Source organism: Castor canadensis, chromosome 3 (assembly GCF_047511655.1).
Source record: "Castor canadensis chromosome 3, mCasCan1.hap1v2, whole genome shotgun sequence".
Taxonomy (NCBI): domain Eukaryota; kingdom Metazoa; phylum Chordata; class Mammalia; order Rodentia; family Castoridae; genus Castor; species Castor canadensis.
In genome coordinates, this window is record NC_133388.1 from 50012782 (window position 1) to 50031709 (window position 18928).

At 40.7% G+C, this 18928-nt stretch overlaps 1 protein-coding gene across 1 annotated transcript in view; it reads left to right on the forward strand.

The window, feature by feature from the left end:
* Tbpl2 (TATA-box binding protein like 2) overlaps positions 1-18388 on the forward strand; it is a 30096-nt gene extending 11708 nt beyond the window's left edge. Inside the window, exons 6-7 of the mRNA XM_020182742.2 lie at positions 9703-9797; positions 18179-18388. Of these exons, the coding sequence (XP_020038331.2) occupies positions 9703-9797; positions 18179-18255 (172 nt within the window). The 3' untranslated portion in view covers positions 18256-18388. The remainder of the gene's footprint in view (positions 1-9702; positions 9798-18178) is intronic.
* Positions 18389-18928: the final 540 nt, after the last annotated feature.

Below are 18928 nucleotides of genomic sequence, written 5' to 3' on the forward strand. Positions count from 1 at the left end.
GTAAAATACATTGCCTCATTAGCGGTATTTCTTTCTTCAATCTGGGATGACTTGTTCACTCATAGGAAACCCTTCATTTTTAAGAGTATCTGAACACTTACCTTCCAGACTCTCAGGTCATGCATGGGTCTCCAGCCTACCTTTCTCAGAGCCAGCTTTGACTGAGCATCTTGAAGGGCTTTGCCTGGACTCAGTGTTTGTCTGTGTTAGACTTTCTGGCCACTTCAGGCTCTTAAAAGGTGTGGGCAATCCTCCCCTTTTCCTTCATTTCCTTCTCACCAACAGTATCTTCTTTGCCGAGCAGATTTAATTCTAGAGCAGAAGTGCCCCTATCACCATTTCTACCTTCTGGAAGATAAAATTGCCAGCAGGGCAAGATGAGAATTCATCAGCTGCATGGCTTTTAGCCACTTGAAGCAGGTCCACCCCGGTTCTATGTTCTTGTGGGCCAATTCTATGGTTTTATCTGGTCAAGAGTTGGTTCTGTATGCCAACAGCTATCAATTTCTGGTCTCATTCTTGTCTCCCCCAGCTGCTCTCCAAGAGGCCTTCCCCTCAGGTTATGGGTGATAATACCATTGCGAGTATTGTCATAGCAGGCCTTTCTCGCAGAGAAAGAGACTAAAAAAAATACTTAGCACTCTGTGGGAAATATGGTACACATCAGTTATAATTATTAGGTTAAGTTTGCCTTTTGTGAAAACCTCAAGTTCATTTAATACCCCAGGTTCTGCAAGTTAGCATCTAATAACGTGTGTATGTACACACACACACACACACACACCCACACACCCACCCCGCCAGGGCCTCATGCATGCTAGGCAAACACTCTAGCACTGAGTTACATCCCCAGCCCACGTATCTCCTTTGTTACTGGGCACCTTTTCAGTCAATCTTTCTGTGTCATAATATCCTCATGGTTTTCTGTGAGCATTCCCCACCCCCTTCTTCAATTTTTAATTTGAAAACATCCTGCTAATAAATACTTGTCAAATGAATAAAATCCAGGTGCCTACCGTGTAGCAGAAGCTAGGCTGACTGGCAAGTGATATAGCCAAAGTCCCTTGCCCACAATGAGCTCACTGTCTAAAAGGAAAAACAAAAATGTCAATGAAGGTAACAACACATGGTAGCTGTGAGGTTAAGACCTTCAGGGTGCTGCATGCTTCATGCAGTTGAGGGTGGGGGGAGGTCAAGGAAGATTTCCTGGGGGAGAAACCTGAGGAATGTCTCAAAGTTAGGTTGTCCAAGAAAATGGCACGTGTTTGATATTCTCAGTCTCCATCCTTAGAGACTCCTTTTCTCTCCTCAACCCTCATTTTTTAATGTGGTGGGGGAACGCGGGGTCTTGTGCTTGTAGGCAGGTGCTTTACCACTTGAGCCACATCCCAGCTTCAACCCTCTTTTAGGAGGAGGCAGAGAATAAAGTAAATCTCAAATCAGGAGTTCATTAAAACTGGTACCTTAAAACCATGACTTTGAAAGCAAATGCATTTCCCCTTCAGTTGGAAGATCAAATGAAAATTTTCCTCTGTCTCCCCAACCTTCTTGGCCTGGATCTCATAGCTCTGGAGAGTTTTCCAGGACTCCAGCTGGCATCATGGACTTCCCAGTGTCAGGAAGCAGATAGTGGGCAGAAGTCTTGATGGGCTTTCTGCAATAAGGCAGAGTGATGGACCAGACAGATTCTCCCATGACAACTCCATATCCTTCAGTAGGGCCACCTCACCACTCTGATGCACCTTTTTGCTATTGTCATGGGTTTAATTCCTTGCAGAACTGAATGGCTCTTTCCCATGCGGTCTAGATTCACCCTCAAGTGTTCCATTTCTCAGATTTACTGTTTTTCTATTGGGTCTCCATTAGCCATTGTTTTGAGAAGAGCTTTTTTTTTCACTCCAGCCTTCTCTTACCTCTTGACTATTTTGGGGAGGCTCCTCAACCTTTTGAGAGATTCTGTCCTCTTTTCCAGGCTGGAGTGTAGAAAAGCAGTTCTTAGTCATAAATATGAATGAGTTATTATTTACAGGAACAGATTCTGAATTTTACAAGGTTGGTATAGTGTAGTGTACATAACTCTAAAGGCTGTGGTCTAGATAATATTTTAGGTTTTATCTGTGAAAAATGCATAACACTTGTGAATGCATACAAGTTACATTGGGAGCTTAGAAAACCCAGAGAACCTGTTTATAAATTGTTATTGGCTGGCTTTTGCTGAAAGATGGAGAACATTTAACCAACAAGATCTTTTTTTTTTTTCCATTTTTCTTTTATTATTCATATGTGCATACAAGGCTTGGTTCATTTCTCCCCCCTGCCCCCACCCCCTCCCTTACCACCCACTCCACCCCCTCCCGCTCCCCCCCTCAATACCCAGCAGAAACTATTTTGCCCTTATCTCTAATTTTGTTGTAGAGAGAGTATAAGCAATAATAGGAAGGAACAAGGGGTTTTGCTGGTTGAGATAAGGATAGCTATACAGGGCATTGACTCACATTGATTTCCTGTGTGTGGGTGTTACCTTCTAGGTTAATTCTTTTTGATCTAACATTTTCTCTAGTTCCTGGTCCCCTTTTCCTATTGGCCTCAGTTGCTTTAAGGTATCTGCTTTAGTTTCTCTGCGTTAAGGGCAACAAATGCTAGCTAGTTTTTTAGGTGTCTTACCTATCCTCACCCCTCCCTTGTGTGCTCTCGCTTTTATCATGTGATCATAGTCCAATCCCCTTGTTGTGTTTGCCCTTGATCTAATGTCCACATATGAGGGAGAACATACGATTTTTGGTCTTTTGAGCCAGGCTAACCTCACTCAGAATGATGTTCTCCAATTCCATCCATTTACCAGCGAATGATAACATTTCGTTCTTCTTCATGGCTGCATAAAATTCCATTGTGTATAGATACCACATTTTCTTAATCCATTCGTCAGTGCTGGGACATCTTGGCTGTTTCCATAACTTGGCTATTGTGAATAGTGCCGCAATAAACATGGATGTGCAGGTGCCTCTGGAGTAACAGTCTTTTGGGTATATCCCCAAGAGTGGTATTGCTGGATCAAATGGTAGATCGATGTCCAGCTTTTTAAGTAGCCTCCAAATTTTTTTCCAGAGTGGTTGTACTAGTCTACATTCCCACCAACAGTGTAAAAGGGTTCCTTTTTCCCCGCATCCTCGCCAACACCTGTTGTTGGTGGTGTTGCTGATGATGGCTATTCTAACAGGGGTGAGGTGGAATCTTAGTGTGGTTTTAATTTGCATTTCCTTTATTGCTAGAGATGGTGAGCATTTTTTCATGTGTTTTCTGGCCATTTGAATTTCTTCTTTTGAGAAAGTTCTGTTTAGTTCACATGCCCATTTCTTTATTGGTTCATTAGTTTTGGGAGAATTTAGTTTTTTAAGTTCCCTGTATATTCTGGTTATCAGTCCTTTGTCTGATGTATAATTGGCAAATATTTTCTCCCACTCTGTGGGTGTTCTCTTCAGTTTAGAGACCATTTCTTTTGATGAACAGAAGCTTTTTAGTTTTATGAGGTCCCATTTATCTATGCTATCTCTTAGTTGCTGTGCTGCTGGGGTTTCATTGAGAAAGTTTTTACCTATACCTACTAACTCCAGAGTATTTCCTACTCTTTCTTGTATCAACTTAAGAGTTTGGGGTCTGATATTAAGATCCTTGATCCATTTTGAGTTAATCTTGGTATAGGGTGATATACATGGATCTAGTTTCAGTTTTTTGCAGACTGCTAACCAGTTTTCCCAGCAGTTTTTGTTGAAGAGGCTGCTATTTCTCCATCGTATATTTTTAGCTCCTTTGTCAAAGATAAGTTGCTCATAGTTGTGTGGCTTCATATCTGGATCCTCTATTCTGTTCCACTGGTCTTCATGTCTGTTTTTGTGCCAGTACCATGCTGTTTTTATTGTTATTGCTTTGTAATATAGTTTGAAGTCAGGTATTGTGATACCTCCTGCATTGTTCTTTTGACTGAGTATTGCCTTGGCTATTCGTGGCCTCTTGTGTTTCCATATAAATTTCACAGTAGATTTTTCAATCTCTTTAATGAATGTCATTGGAATTTTGATGGGAATTGCATTAAACATGTAGATTACTTTGGGGAGTATCGACATTTTTACTATGTTGATTCTACCAATCCATGAGCATGGGAGATCTCTCCACTTTCTATAGTCTTCCTCAATCTCTTTCTTCAGAAGTGTATAGTTTTCCTTGTAGAGGTCTTTCACATCTTTTGTTAGGTTTACACCTAGGTATTTGATTTTTTTTGAGGCTATTGTAAATGGAATTGTTTTCATACATTCTTTTTCCGTTTGCTCATTGTTAGTGTATAGAAATGCTAATGATTTTTCTATGTTGATTTTATATCCTGCTACTTTGCTATAGCTATTGATGATGTCTAGAAGCTTCTGAGTAGAGTTTTTTGGGTCTTTAAGGTATAGGATCATGTCGTCTGCAAATAGGGATATTTTGACAGTTTCTTTACCTATTTGTATTCCTTTTATTCCTTCTTCTTGCCTAATTGCTCTGGCTAGGAATTCCAGTACTATGTTGAATAGGAGTGGAGATAGTGGGCATCCTTGTCTGGTTCCTGATTTTAGAGGGAACGGTTTTAATTTTTCTCCGTTAAGTATAATGCTGGCTGTAGGTTTGTCATATATAGCTTTTATAATGTTGAGGAACTTTCCTTCTATTCCTAGTTTTCTTAGAGCTTTTATCATGAAATGATGTTGGATCTTATCAAAGGCTTTTTCTGCGTCTATTGAGATGATCAAGTGGTTTTTGTCTTTGCTTCTGTTAATGTGGTTTATTACGTTTATTGATTTTCGTATGTTGAACCACCCCTGCATCCCTGGGATGAAGCCTACCTGGTCGTGGTGAATAATCTTTTTGATGTGTTGCTGAATTCGGTTTGCCATTATTTTGTTGAGGATTTTTGCATCAATGTTCATTAAGGAGATTGGCCTATAGTTCTCCTTTTTGGAGGTGTCTTTGCCTGGTTTTGGGATAAGTGTAATAGTGGCTTCATAAAATGTGGTTGGCAGTTTTCCTTCCCTTTCTATTTCATGGAACAGTTTAAGGAGGGTTGGTATCAGTTCTTCTTTAAAGGTCTGATAGAATTCAGCAGAGAATCCATCAGGTCCTGGACTTTTCTTTTTGGGGAGACTCTTGATTGCTGCTTCAATTTCATTTTGTGTTATAGGTCTATTCAGGTGATTAATTTCCTCTTGGTTCAGTTTTGGATGATCATATGTATCTAGAAATCTGTCCATTTCTTTTAGATTTTCAAATTTATTTGAATATAGGTTCTCAAAGTAGTCTCTGATGATTTCCTGGATTTCCATGGTGTTTGTTGTTATCTCCCCTTTTGCATTCCTGATTCTACTAATTTGGGTTTTTTCTCTCCTCATTTTAGTCAGGTTTGCCAGGGGTCTATCGATCTTGTTTATTTTTTCAAAGAACCAACTTTTTGTTTCATTAATTCTTTGTATGGTTTTTTTGGTTTCTATTTCGTTGATTTCAGCTCTTATTTTTATTATTTCTCTCCTTCTATTTGTTTTGGGATTTGCTTGTTCTTGTTTTTCTAGGAGTTTGAGATGTATCATTAGGTCATTGATTTGGGATCTTTCAATCTTTTTAATATATGCACTCATGGCTATAAACTTTCCTCTCAAGACTGCCTTAGCTGTGTCCCATAGGTTCCGGTAGGTTGTGTTTTCATTTTCATTGACTTCTAGGAACTTTTTAATTTCCTCTTTTATTGCATCGATGATCCATTCTTCATTAAGTAATGAGTTATTTAGTTTCCAGCTGTTTGCATGTTTTTTGTCTTTACTTTTGTTGTTGAGTTCTACTTTTACTGCATTGTGGTCAGATAGTATGCACGGTATTATTTCTATTTTCTTATATTTGCTGAGGCTTGCTTTGTGCCCTAGGATATGATCTATTTTGGAGAAGGTTCCATGGGCTGCTGAGAAGAATGTATATTGTGTAGAGGTTGGATGAAATGTTCTATAGACATCTACTAGGTCCACTTGATCTATTGCATATTTTAGATCTTGGATTTCTTTATTGAGTTTTTGTTTGGATGACCTATCTATTGATGATAATGGAGTGTTAAAGTCTCCCACAACCACTGTGTTGGCGTTTATATATGCTTTTAGGTCTTTTAGGGTATGTTTGATGAAATTGGGTGCGTTGACATTGGGTGCGTACAGATTGATGATTATTATTTCCTTTTGGTCTATTTCCCCTTTTATTAGTATGGAATGTCCTTCTTTGTCTCGTTTGATCAATGTAGGTTTGAAGTCTACTTTGTCAGAGATAAGTATTGCTACTCCTGCTTGTTTTCGGGGGCCATTAGCTTGGTAAATCTTCTTCCAGCCTTTCATCCTAAGCATATGCTTATTTCTGTCGGTGAGATGAGTCTCCTGTAAGCAACAAATTGTTGGATCTTCTTTTTTAATCCATTTTGTCAAACGGTGTCTTTTGATGGGTGAATTAAGTCCATTGACATTAAGTGTTAGTACTGATAGGTATGTGGTGATTCCTGCCATTTAGTTATCTTAGTTGTTTGAAGGTTTGATTGTGTGTACCTAACTTGATGTTACTCTCTACTGTCTTGCTTTTTCTTATCCTGTGGTTTGGTGCTGCCTGCCTTTTCATGGTTAAGTTGGGTGTCACTTTCTGTGTGCAGGATCCCTTGCAGAATCTTTTGTAATGGTGGCTTTGTGGTCACATATTGTTTTAGTTTCTGCTTATCATGGAAGACTTTTATTGCTCCATCTATTTTGAATGATAGCTTTGCTGGGTAGAGTATCCTGGGGTTGAAGTTATTTTCATTCAGTGCCCGGAAGATCTCACCCCACGCTCTTCTTGCTTTTAATGTTTCTGTTGAGAAGTCTGCTGTGATTTTGATGGGTTTACCTTTGTATGTTACTTGTTTTTTCTCTCTTGCAGCCTTCAATATTCTTTCCTTAGTTTCTGAACTTGTTGTTTTAATGATGATATGTCGTGGAGTAGTTCTATTTTGATCTGGTCTGTTTGGTGTCCTGGAGGCCTCTTGCATTTGTATGGGAATATCTTTCTCTAGATTTGGGAAATTTTCCGTTATTATTTTGTTGAATATATTACGCATTCCCTTCGCTTGCACCTCTTCTCCTTCTTCGATGCCCATGATTCTCAAGTTTGGTCTTTTGATGGAGTCGGTGAGTTCTTGCATTTTCTTTTCACAGGTCTTGAGTTGTTTAATTAATAGTTCTTCGGTTTTTCCTTTAATTACCATTTCATCTTCAAGTTCTGAGATTCTGTCTTCTGTTTGTTCTATTCTGCTGGATTGGCTTTCCGTTTTGTTTTGCGGTTCTGTTTCGTTCTTTTTTCTGAGGTTTTCCATATCCTGGCTGTTTTCTTCTTTATTGTTGTCTATTTTTGTCCTGAGTTCATTTATCCATTTATTCATTGTGTTCTCTCTTTCACTTTGGTGTTTATACAGTGCTTCTATGGTTTCCTTTATTTCTTCTTTTGCTTTTTCAAATTCTCTATTTTTATTGTCTTGGAATTTCTTGAGTGTCTCCTGTACATTTTGGTTGACCCTATCCAGTATCATCTCTATAAAATTCTCATTGAGTACTTGTAGTATGTCTTCTTTTAAATTATTTTTGTGGGCTTCATTGGGTCCTTTGGCATAGTTTATCTTCATTTTGTTGGAGTCTGGATCTGAATTTCTGTTCTCTTCATTGCCCTCTGGTTCCTGTACTAATTTTTTGCTGTGGGGAAACTGGTTTCCCTGTTTTTTCTGTCTTCCCGTCATTGTCCTTGGTGTTGTTACTGTCCCTGTACTGTGTGTAATTAAGTATTTTCTAGCTTGTAATAATAACAATGGTAATATTGAGAACGGAAGAGTGAGCTGAGATGGAAAGCAAGAAGTTAAAGAAAAGGGGAAAACAAATATACAGACAAGAGGGGAGAAAGCAGAACAAGGTATCAGACAAGAGAGTTTCAAAGGTATAAACAGGGAGTGTTAGTGTACTAATCGACAGTAAGCTGAACAGACAATAGAGAGACAGAGGATTGAAAATCAAAGATAAAAAAAATAAAAAATAAGTATATGAAAGTAATATCTATTTATAAAAATGAATTAAAATAAAATGGAAAATAAGAAATTAAAAAAAAAAAAAAAACCAAAAAACTTCCAAGTTTATATGCAATGCAATTTCAGTCTTAATAATTTGGATGTCCGTCTTAATCTCCAGTCCTGGAATTGGTGCCTCAGATGTTGTTCTGTAGTTGTCTCATCAAAGGGGATGCATAAAGTAGAACAAAACTACACTCACACACACACAGAAGAAAAAATAAAAAGCCCCACCAAGTGTCCCCAGTTCAAATGCAATACAGTTTCAGTAAGTTTTTCGGCTTGCAGGTGTAATTCGGTTGTTCTCTCATCAAAGGTAGGGAGAAAAAGAAAAAAAAGCGTCTGGAGACAGTTCTGAGAGTGGTATCTGCAACTGCGGCTTGCCTGCCTGCTGCTCTCAGCCTGTAGCTGGCGGCGTTATTTATGCAGATCTCTGGGGTGAGCTTAGCACTCACCTGGTCCCACAGGCTTTGTTTGCTCAGAGTTCTCCTGTGCAAAGCTACAGGCTTTCCCCTTTCCAAGCACTGGGAAAGGTGACACTGCCCCGCGTTGTCAGGCCTGCGTGTTTATTTACAGTTCACGTGGGAAGTGGGTCTTTCCTCCTCTCACAAGCGTCCCTGCTCCTGGTTTCTGGGCGCGCGCCCCGCTCCCGCCAGAGCCTCTCCGGCCCGCCCGGCTCGTTTCTTTACAGTCCCGGGAAGGGTTCCCTTCCCCCAATCTTCAGCGCTCAGGGCGCCCCACCCTCTTTCCAGCGTGTCTTAACTGTTCTTATTGCTTAGTACTCAGTTTCTCTTTTGTTCCCGGGTGGAGGTCAGTCTGTCCAGGGGGCTATGCTGCTCTGGCCCAGGCTTGTCTGTGGGGGAACCGCGGTACCGCGAAGCTCACCTGGTCCACGTCTTCCCAAGCCGTATGGGCGCCGGCCACTGGCGGCCCCGGGGGCCTCCTTGGTTCTCCGTTTAACGTGGAGTGGAGATGCTCTGCGCCGGCTCTAGCCGCCATCTTGGAATTGTCTCCCAACAAGATCTTAATACATTAAATATGGTGTGAGTTGCCTCAATTTCTAATAACCCACGATGGTTGCAAATGAAGAAAACATTGTAAGTGTGGAGGCCGTAAGTGTGTACAGTCAGGGTTGGGAGTGTAGATTGGTGCTGGAGCACTTGCCTAGCATATGTGAGGCCCTGGGTTCAATTCCAACACTGCATAAAAAAGGCCACAGTTAAGACAGTTGAGATACTATTATTAAAATAGCTAAAAGGTCCTTTTTTTTTTTCAGTAAAATAGCCTTTATTTACAATTGATGTGATCTAAAACTTTAATATATTGAGTCTATCCGGGCATGGTGGTACACACCTGCAATTCCAGTACTCAGTAGGTGAAAGCAGGAAGATGAAGTCAGCCTGGGCTACATAATAAGTTCGAGGCCACCCTGAGCTACATAGTGAGACCCTGTCTCAAAAATAAATAAATACACACACACACACACACACACACACACAGAGTCTTGAATGTTTTGGAAAAGTACATGAACAGTGATTTTTTTTTCTCTTTTTGTGTCGTAACAGTTATGAACCTGAACTGTTTCCTGGCCTTATTTACAGAATGGTAAAACCACGAATTGTGTTGCTTATCTTCGTATCTGGAAAAGTTGTGTTGACAGGTAAGTTCTAAGATAATTACTCATAAAACTCAGTAGATGTGTGTTTTGCTTTTCCTTTTAAATAGCTTTGTTCACCACTAGAAGGTAATTCTTGTGTTATAGAATGCTGGAAAAATGAAAAGGAGAAAGGAATATCACATTTCCCACAGGTCACGATTTCTAAAATGAGACTTTTTCATGTTTGATGTCATACCCATATGTGTATATATGTATGTGTGTCCATCTTCTTGTCCTGCCATTTTATTAACTGTTATAGCACATACAACTTACAACTCTCCAAGGAAGTTTCTCATAGCTGCACAATGTTCTGAGAGGGGTTGGCAAACTTTCTGTGAAAGGATGGAATACTAACTTACTCAGCTTTGTGGTCCATAGGGTCTCTGCTGCCATTACCCAGCTCTCCATTGAGTGCAAAAGCAGCTGTGGGCATCACACAGGGGAAGAGATTCTATGACTTTCATAGAACTCAGTGTGCAACATAATAGTGTCCTTTTAAAATCCAACCCCCAAACCTACTTAAAAATAGAAAAATCATTGTTGGATCACAGGCTAACAAAATAGTCAGCAGGTTGGCTTTGGCCAGCAGGCCTACATTTCCTGACTCCGGTCTAACAAGTTATTGAATCAAACTTATTCTGTTATTGTCAGATACTTGTAAGTGCCTTCTTTATTTGCTACTTATAATGGCTCAGATAGTTTCTCTTTTTGCTTGTGGTGAATTAGTGTAGATACTCAGAAATGGGACTTTTCAGGAAGTGACTGTTTTCAAGAATCTTAGTATAAATTGTCAAGTTATTTTAAAGGGCTCTACAACACAGTTCTTCTATATCATGCGTTCCTTCCAAAAACATGTATAAATCTCTTACCAAACCCTCAGCAGCATTAAAAATAGGACAAGAAAACACTTTAAGTGAAAATGATCTCACCGATTAAACCTGACTGGTAGTTGGGATAGATAGAAATGAGTCCCTTCCAACATATTTGGTAAGTAGTATTTTATCTCTTGTAAATAGTGCACGTGGAACTTACCCTGTTGTCTACTTAGTTTTTACCACTTTTTCTCTGGGGATTTGTATGAGTTCACCATACTCTTAATTACTCTTTGCTATATTTGGGACTTTTTCCCATTTGGCTTATTTTTGTAGTTTTTTCATAGATTTGTTTCTTAATTCTGAAGGGAAATGACTGAGACTTTTCCGTGCCAATCTATGGACATTTCCTGGTTTTGTCTGAGTTTTTACACACTCGACTCTTTTTCTGCCAAAGTGAAGATCAAGTTTACATGGCATGAGCCAAATTGATCTATACATCCCACTCCCAAACAGCCAGTCAACTTGACACTACATGTTTTTCTCTATCTTATTAATTTGAAATGACACCTTTTGACCTACATTTTTCTGTATGGGCCTGTTCCCCAGTTCTGCCTCTGTGCTGGGACCACGTTATTTACAACCCTATTATACTTTTTCCTCTTGTAGATTTAATTCCCATGCTTTCTGTAACCTAGAGAACCTATTTCCCCTCATTGCTTCTCCTTTCATTTCTTGGCTCCTTTGAATGTTTTCTTCTTTCAAAGAACCTTTAGAATTGTCTACAATGTCACCCATTCTAAAAATGCAGATTTTGTATTACCTGAATTAATTTGCAAAAAATTAGCTGTTATCAACTCAGCACCCAGCAGAAAGGAATGTGTACTTCACATTCTTCTTTTATAACTCTCAGTGAAGTTTGGCAGTTTGCTCTTTTCTCTAAGAAATAACTAATGCATCTTCAAAGTGGGGAACCCTGTTTGGAATTCAAGGATCTTTTGAACATAGCAAATCTATAATTTCCTCAGATACCACTAATTAAGACCCCCAGTGACTAACACAAATTTATGTCTGTGTTCTAGATGAAGGGGGGAAAGCCTGGAAGTTTCACTGAATGGTATAGGTATTAGAGGCAAATACTTTCTTTTTCTTTCTTTTTTCAGTATTGAGGTTTGAACTCAGGGCCTTGCACTTGCTAGGCAGGCACTTTACCACTTGAGCCACTCTGCCAACCCTACAGACAAATATGTACCCTACTTAAGGTAACAAACTTTTCAAGACCTTTGGAAGAATACTTGCATACAAATATTACAGTATTACAAATCAGTCTTGTTAGAAGTGAAATTGCCAAGGATGGGCAAAGTTCCTATTTTTGTTTTCTTTAAATATCTTCAATTCAAATCGGCTTTCCACACTTACCCTATTTTTTTTTTTTTTTCAGTACAAGGGTTTCAGTCAGACTCTACTACTGGAGCCACATGTCCAGCCCACTTACCCTAAATTTATAAAAAAAAAATTCTCATGTACACATCTGTTAGAAGTCTGAAATCACAATAGTAAAGGAATGTCATTAACATGAACTACTGAATACCGTACAAATACAAGTCCCTTCCAAAGTGTGTTAAGCACACAAAATAGGCAAATTTAAATTTCTTCTTCTTTTTTTTTTTTTGTGTGTGTGTTTGTGTGTGTGTGTGGTGTGAGATACTGGGGCTTGAATTTGGGGCCTATGCCTTTAGCCACTCTGCCAGCCCTTTTTTGTGTTGGTTATTTTCGAGATACAGTCTCTCAAACTATTTGCCTGAGCTGGCTTCGAACTGCAATCCTCCTGATCTCTGCCTCCTGAGTAGCAAGGATTACAGGCATGAGCCATCAGCACTCAGCTAAATTTCTTCATTCTTGCAAGCTGTGGATAATCTCCTTTGTGGATGAGGGAGTGAAAATGTTTTACTGAAATTGAAATTCTGCTTCTATTATGAAGCAAAAGTCAATCTATGACTTACTAATAGGTGATGAATAATTGTCATCTATCCGGGTTTTTACCTGTTGGTGCCATATTGTCTTAAACTACTTTGCCTAGAGCTACAAGGTCTGGGTTACTTTTGCTTCAATTTTGCAAACAGATGTTCCTTACTCCTTACTCTTAGGTACATAGACTCATCTCACCTGCAAAGGTATTAAAAACTCAAGGGCTCAAGTTGAGGAAAACACTTGAGGAAAGGGACCAACAAGGTGTCTTTTAGGCCTGCCTCTAAACAGAAGCTAGGGTGCCCAGTGGAGTCCTAGAACACATGGACTCAGGTTCAAGGCCAGGTACTCTGTACAGATGTTTTGAGAGCAAAGTCCCAACAATGACAAATAACTTTTGCCCAGAAAATGGTCAAGTGTTGAAATTACAAGTTCACTTTCAGTTTGTAGAAAATAATGGATCTCAGCCCTTTGCTAGATAGATCACCACTGTGCAGGGTGCAAATGTGTGGTTACTTGAAGCCAGTGTATCCCATACCCTTTGCAGGGCCTCTGAAAATAATTTGCTCATGTAAAATTGTCTTACACACCTCAAGTGCCAAGCCCCCACATTCAGGGCTACATCTGAGTGTTCTAGTTATGTCACGTGAACCAAGGACAACCTGCTGTGTTTCTTGGTCATGGTCCCTGACAGCAGACAGCAGTGGAATCTGGGCAGAACTTACACTTCTCCCAAATCTGTGCTTATTTTTGTGGCTGGTGTAATATTTAGGATCCACGTTTTTTCTTCAAACCATGGTAAAATGAATAGCCAATCTAGGTTCTGCTGGCATAATATACAATAAGTAGCAAATGTGTTAGCTTTCATGCCTAAGATCAAAAACGTAACGAGGGAGGAAGCATGTGTTGGGCACTTACATGCCAAGCACTGTGCTCAGGACTTTTACATGGGGTCTAGCTAACTGTGAGGTTGGGCTTTGTGTCTGTTTCCTCACCTGTGAAATGGGAACAATGGAGAGTTATAGTAACCTTAACAATGTCAAACAGCTGTGAGCTTAGGTGCATAGCAGCCTGGCTTCAAGGCCTTCACATTCATCACATTGTCATGTCCCCAGCTCTTTAGATGTTTGTGAAAATACCCTGGGACCTCTCGTGCACCTTCTTCCTAATGCTCCTTGTCAGCTGAAGGAATAAGTGAGCAGGTGTGGTGGCCAAGGGGATGGACTCTGGAGACTAACTGTCCAGTTTGAATCCAGGTTTTATCATGTGTTGGCCATGTGACATTGGGTGAATTTAAGTTCTCCATTCTGATTTTTATATGCAAAATGCACGTGGCCATAGAAAAAACCCCCTTGGAAGGGTTAAGAGGAAGCAGAAATGGTGGCTGATACATGCTGTAAACATTAGCTGTATGTCTCCGTGAAAACCCACTCTCCTGGCTGATTCCCTACCCCAGGGGAAAGATGGGAACTTGTCTGTCCCATCTTTGCCCTGATGATAGGAATATGGAGTCTGAAAAGAATTTAGTAAAATGCCTCACATTTACTTAGTTCTCTCCAAAATGAAGAAAAAGAAGTTGGGTGCTTGTCACTGAGGGTCACCCTCCACCAGCTCAATGTCAGTGGCTCTTAGAAATGAGTAGATGAAGGAAGCTGGAAAATGGTGAGGCTAATGAGAGAGTGGACAGAGGGACCAGGACATCCCTGACCATCATAACTGGCAGCCCCACTAATAGCAAACTGGTATACACTGTGGAATGAACACCTTGAGGGATGTTTTTGTTTTTTGGGGTTTTTTTTGTTTATAAGATTGACTTGTATGTACACAAATGTGACATTACTTGGGGAAAATAGTATAGCTGTGACTTGGGTGAGAATAGAATTGCAAAGTCCAAGTCCTAATATTGGAGACTGATGCATGGACTGGCTAAGGGCTAGAAGTAAGCTCACCACCCTTATCAACAAATACCAGATAATCAATTTTGGGTGCCTACCAGGTACATTAGTGTGTTAGGTGCTGAGGATATAACTCCACATCCGCCGGGCACTCAGCCCTGGAGAAGGAGACAAACTGCACACTGGCTCTGACAGAACCAAGTGAAAAGGCATACATGCTTGGACAGCCATCCCAAGGTCCCTAATCCTGAAGTATGTTTTTGAAGGACAATAAAATGACTTAGGTTTTATAAAATGTTGCTGTTTTCAAAGGACTTCCCACAAACACTAGCTCATATAACCCTACCAGAATTCTACAAGGAGTCATGTTATCATCACGGGTAAGGAAACGGAAACTGAAGAGATCAGGCAAAGCACCCATATTTCTGAGTTGGTTAGTGGTAGAGCTGACATGTGAGCCCTTACTGATTTCAAACCCAGTCCTCTCTCCAGTCGCCAGGCCATGGCATTTCCACCTCAGGAGCCAAGGCTAGGAATGGGGTCTATTGCCCAAAGTGGCAGTCACTACAGTCTGCAGAGAAGGCACGGTAAGCTTTGCTTAAAGGGCAGGAGCCAGCTCATTGGAACCTGGTGCTACAAACTGAGGCTTTAACTTCTGATTATTACAGGACTATAGGATTATTATAGGATGGTGGAGTTCTGACATCAATATTTCAGTGAGGAAATAGTTGACTAAAATGTTTGACTAGGGATGGGGTGTAGCTCAGTGGTAATGTGCTTGCTTAGCATGTACAAGGCCCTGGGTTTGATCCCAGTACCAAAACTAGTACTGACTTCCCCCACTTAACATGTTAATAAGCACTAGCAATGCTTAGTTGACGTTTTGCTGTAAAGAAAGGAACACTAGGTATCTGAGCTCTTCTCCCACAGCTGCTACTTCATGATTTAGGTAACTTCAGTTTCTTGGGCCTCATTTCCCTTGTGTCTGGTCATTTTTCCATGACAAAAGATAATGACCACTGCTATCCATTATCTCTTGGGTGAGGGGTATTTCCAGCTCCTTAGGGCTTAAATGCAACGCTTTTAGGTATGGTGTTTTTTTTTTCTTTAAACAAGACTTATGGTAAACAATGAAATTTATTCACGTTTATTCAGAATACTAGGCCTGACACACTGTTCCTCAGGAAATGTACAAAGGAGAGGCATGGTTTGAGGACTTTAGTGGGGAGATTGTGTGGGTTTGCTGTATCCATGATGCATCCCTCTCCTAACAATAAAGTTGTTCCAGACAAACATGTCATCAACCAGAGGCAAGGAGCTACATGATGGTCCTTCTTACTGCTTCCCCAGCTCAGCTTGGTTTCTACCAAAGCCAGTTACTTTAGGAACGAAAACTTTTGGGCTGTAGGTAAATCTGCTGAGACTTAAGGGATTCTTCCTTCCCTCAAAGTGCAGAGTTTTCCTTACCAGTCAGTAACTCCCCCTGCCCCCCTCTTTCAAGGTAGAGACCCACAAAGAGTAAACTCTTTGGCAAGGAGTAACTTTTTCACTTACTGTTCAAAGAAAGAAATTAAACTTATCACTTCCTCTTTGATGAATTTTTTTTTTTAAATTTGAGGAATGGCTGGAGGCATGGCTGAAATGGCAGACCACCTGCCTAGCAAGTGTGAGGCCCTGAGTTCAAACTCCAGTACTGGCCCCCGCCAAAAAAAAATGAGGTAGAATTCACCTAGTATATATGTAACTATTTTAAAGTGAACAGTCCAATGGCATTTACTGCACTTGAAATGCGGTGTAGTGTGAACATACCATTAACTCTATCAATTGTAAAACATTTTCAGTGTTTCAGAATAAAACTATCATTAACCAGTCCTCCCCATCCCCCCACCCTGGCATCTCTCTGTGGATTTACCTACTGGGGGTAGTTCCTATGAATGGAATCATATAATGACCCTTTGTGTCTTTTTTCACTTAGTATGTTTTTGAGGTCCATCCATGTTGTATCATGTATCTGCACTTCACTCTTTTTTATGGCTGGGTAATATTCTACCATACACATATGCTACACATTACCATCCACTTGAGTACTGACGAGCATGTAGGCTGTTTCCACTGTCTGGTCACCATGAATAGTGCTGCAAAGAAGGCTTGCTTATTTGTTTACTGTTTTCAGTTTTATGAGGTGTCTGCCCTGGAGTAGAATTTCCTGGTCATGTGGTAATTTTATTAGACCTTTTGAAGAGCCACCCATCCCTTCTCCACAGGACAGGAACCATTTTGCATTCCTACCAGTTACGTGCAAATGCGTACCTTGTCCACATCCTTGTTGTCCCTTGTTATTTTCCTGTAAGAAAAAATAGAGTAAGCACATCCTTGACTCGGAATCCAGACTGCTATCTGCTTCTCAAATCTGTTGATCCTCCTTCTGGAAACTGCCCCTCCTTAGTCCTAAGGTAGAGCAGATACCCACTTCTCGGAGTTTCCAACTCTGTAGCTCTGAAGGAAGTATCATTACAAATTCAGCTGTCTTCTATTTTTCCTCATGTTAACGGTTCTTAAGTTTTCATTAATCTCCTTCCCTCTTTGCTTCCTGCCCACAAGAATGTCAGCTGATAGCTTCCCAACTAGCTGGAGCCCCATCCATAGAAGCACCAGCCTGCAGTGTGCCCTGTACTTGTGAAGGCAGAGAGAGGAGCAGGGACCAGGGACTGACTGAAAATATTTCTCAAGGGTAGAGATTGTCTAATTCCTGTTTTATCCCTGCAAGTCTTAGGCAGTTATGTCATAATTCGAAATCCCTTGAAATCTAAGACTCTGAGGGTGACAATGATACAATCTTCCCCTTTCCATGGATTAAAATCTAACACTTAGAAGAGCTCCACCTATGTCTCCAAGTCAATGTCAGGGCAAGGAGATGCTGACTGGAGATGAGTGGGCCAAAGGAAATCCCTTTGCTGGCAGCCAACTGCCCACAGGTGTTGGTGCAGACACAGCAGGGTCATGACAGAAAATGTTCTTATTTCTGCTGAATACTGTGTGGCTAAAGATGACACCCCACTGCAGAAGTACTAAAAAGAAACCTTCTGCTTTAGGGTATGTGTTCATGGGTATTATGTCTGTAGTTGCCAAATTATTTTTATTGGGAACAAACGCTACTTCTCAGGTATAACTAAGGAGATAGTAAAACTAACTAGAAAGCTGCCCATGGTGACACAAGCCTGTGATCCCAGTACTTGGGAAGTTGAGGCACATGGATGAAGAGTTCCATGCCAGCCTGGGCTACATAGTAAGGTAATGGGAAATGATATAACAACATTTTCTTACATAAGAAAATCTTGAGCTGGGTGCTGATGCCTCACATCTGTGATCCTCCTGGCTATCTGAGAGGTGGAGATCTGGAGCATTGCAGTTTAAGGCCAGCCCAGGCAAAAAACAAGTTGACAAGATCCTATCTCAAAAGAAGATGGCACAGTGGCAAATGCCTGTCGTTGCAGCCACAGTGGAAAGCATAGGAGGATCTGTGACCTGAGCATAAACATAGGACCCCCGTCCCAAAAATGACCAGAGCAAAAAAGGCTGGGGGCAATGGCTCAAGTGGCAGAGCACCTGCCTCAAACCCTACCACTGACAAATAGGGAAAAAAAAAAAAAAAGAAAAATTTGACATTATTTTTATATTAAAGATTATATAAACTTGGATTTCTTTATAGGTGCCAAAGAACGTGCTGAGATCTACGAAGCATTTGAAAACATTTATCCTATTCTAAAAGGTTTTAAAAAGGCCTGAGCGTATCCCTGGATACCACACATTATACTGGATTAGTATAACCGTGCGCAAACCCAGCATGGAAACGGCTGAAATCTTCTGCCTGTAATTGTGCACTTCCAAGTACATTTTGATTTGACTTATGATTTTATGTAACCATGCCTAAGAAACGAAATCTTATTCAAAATGACTCATGTATGTTATTTTGAAAAGTGAACAATTAAGCTTCTTCCAGAATTTGATGGATTCGGGCCTCGGTAGAGGACATGGAGGCACTGTTGGGAGTCAAGGCTTGGCTCTCGTGAGGCATTAGCAAGTGTTCTCTGAAAACGGCAGTGCAGGGAGCTGGCCTTACTCGTGGATTTCGTACACGTGGTTTTGACCAAGTGCAGTCAAAACATAATAAAGAAATTCCAAAAACAAAAACTTTACATTTCCGTGTGCATATTCCACAGCTTAGGGGACGTGACGTGGCTCTGGGCCAGCACCTCAAAATCCTGTGTGATCCACTGTTTCCTTGCCCTTGGTTTTTATGAAAATCCGCCTCCCCAAAAGCAAACGGTGCCCCAAGGCAAGGTAAAAGAGTGTGCGTGACTGACGTGAGCAAGTGAAAACCCGAGATGCGTCCAAAGCCGGACGGTTGCGGGCGGCGGCGTGGGAAAAGTGAATCGAGCATCCGGAGCAGCGCTGCACG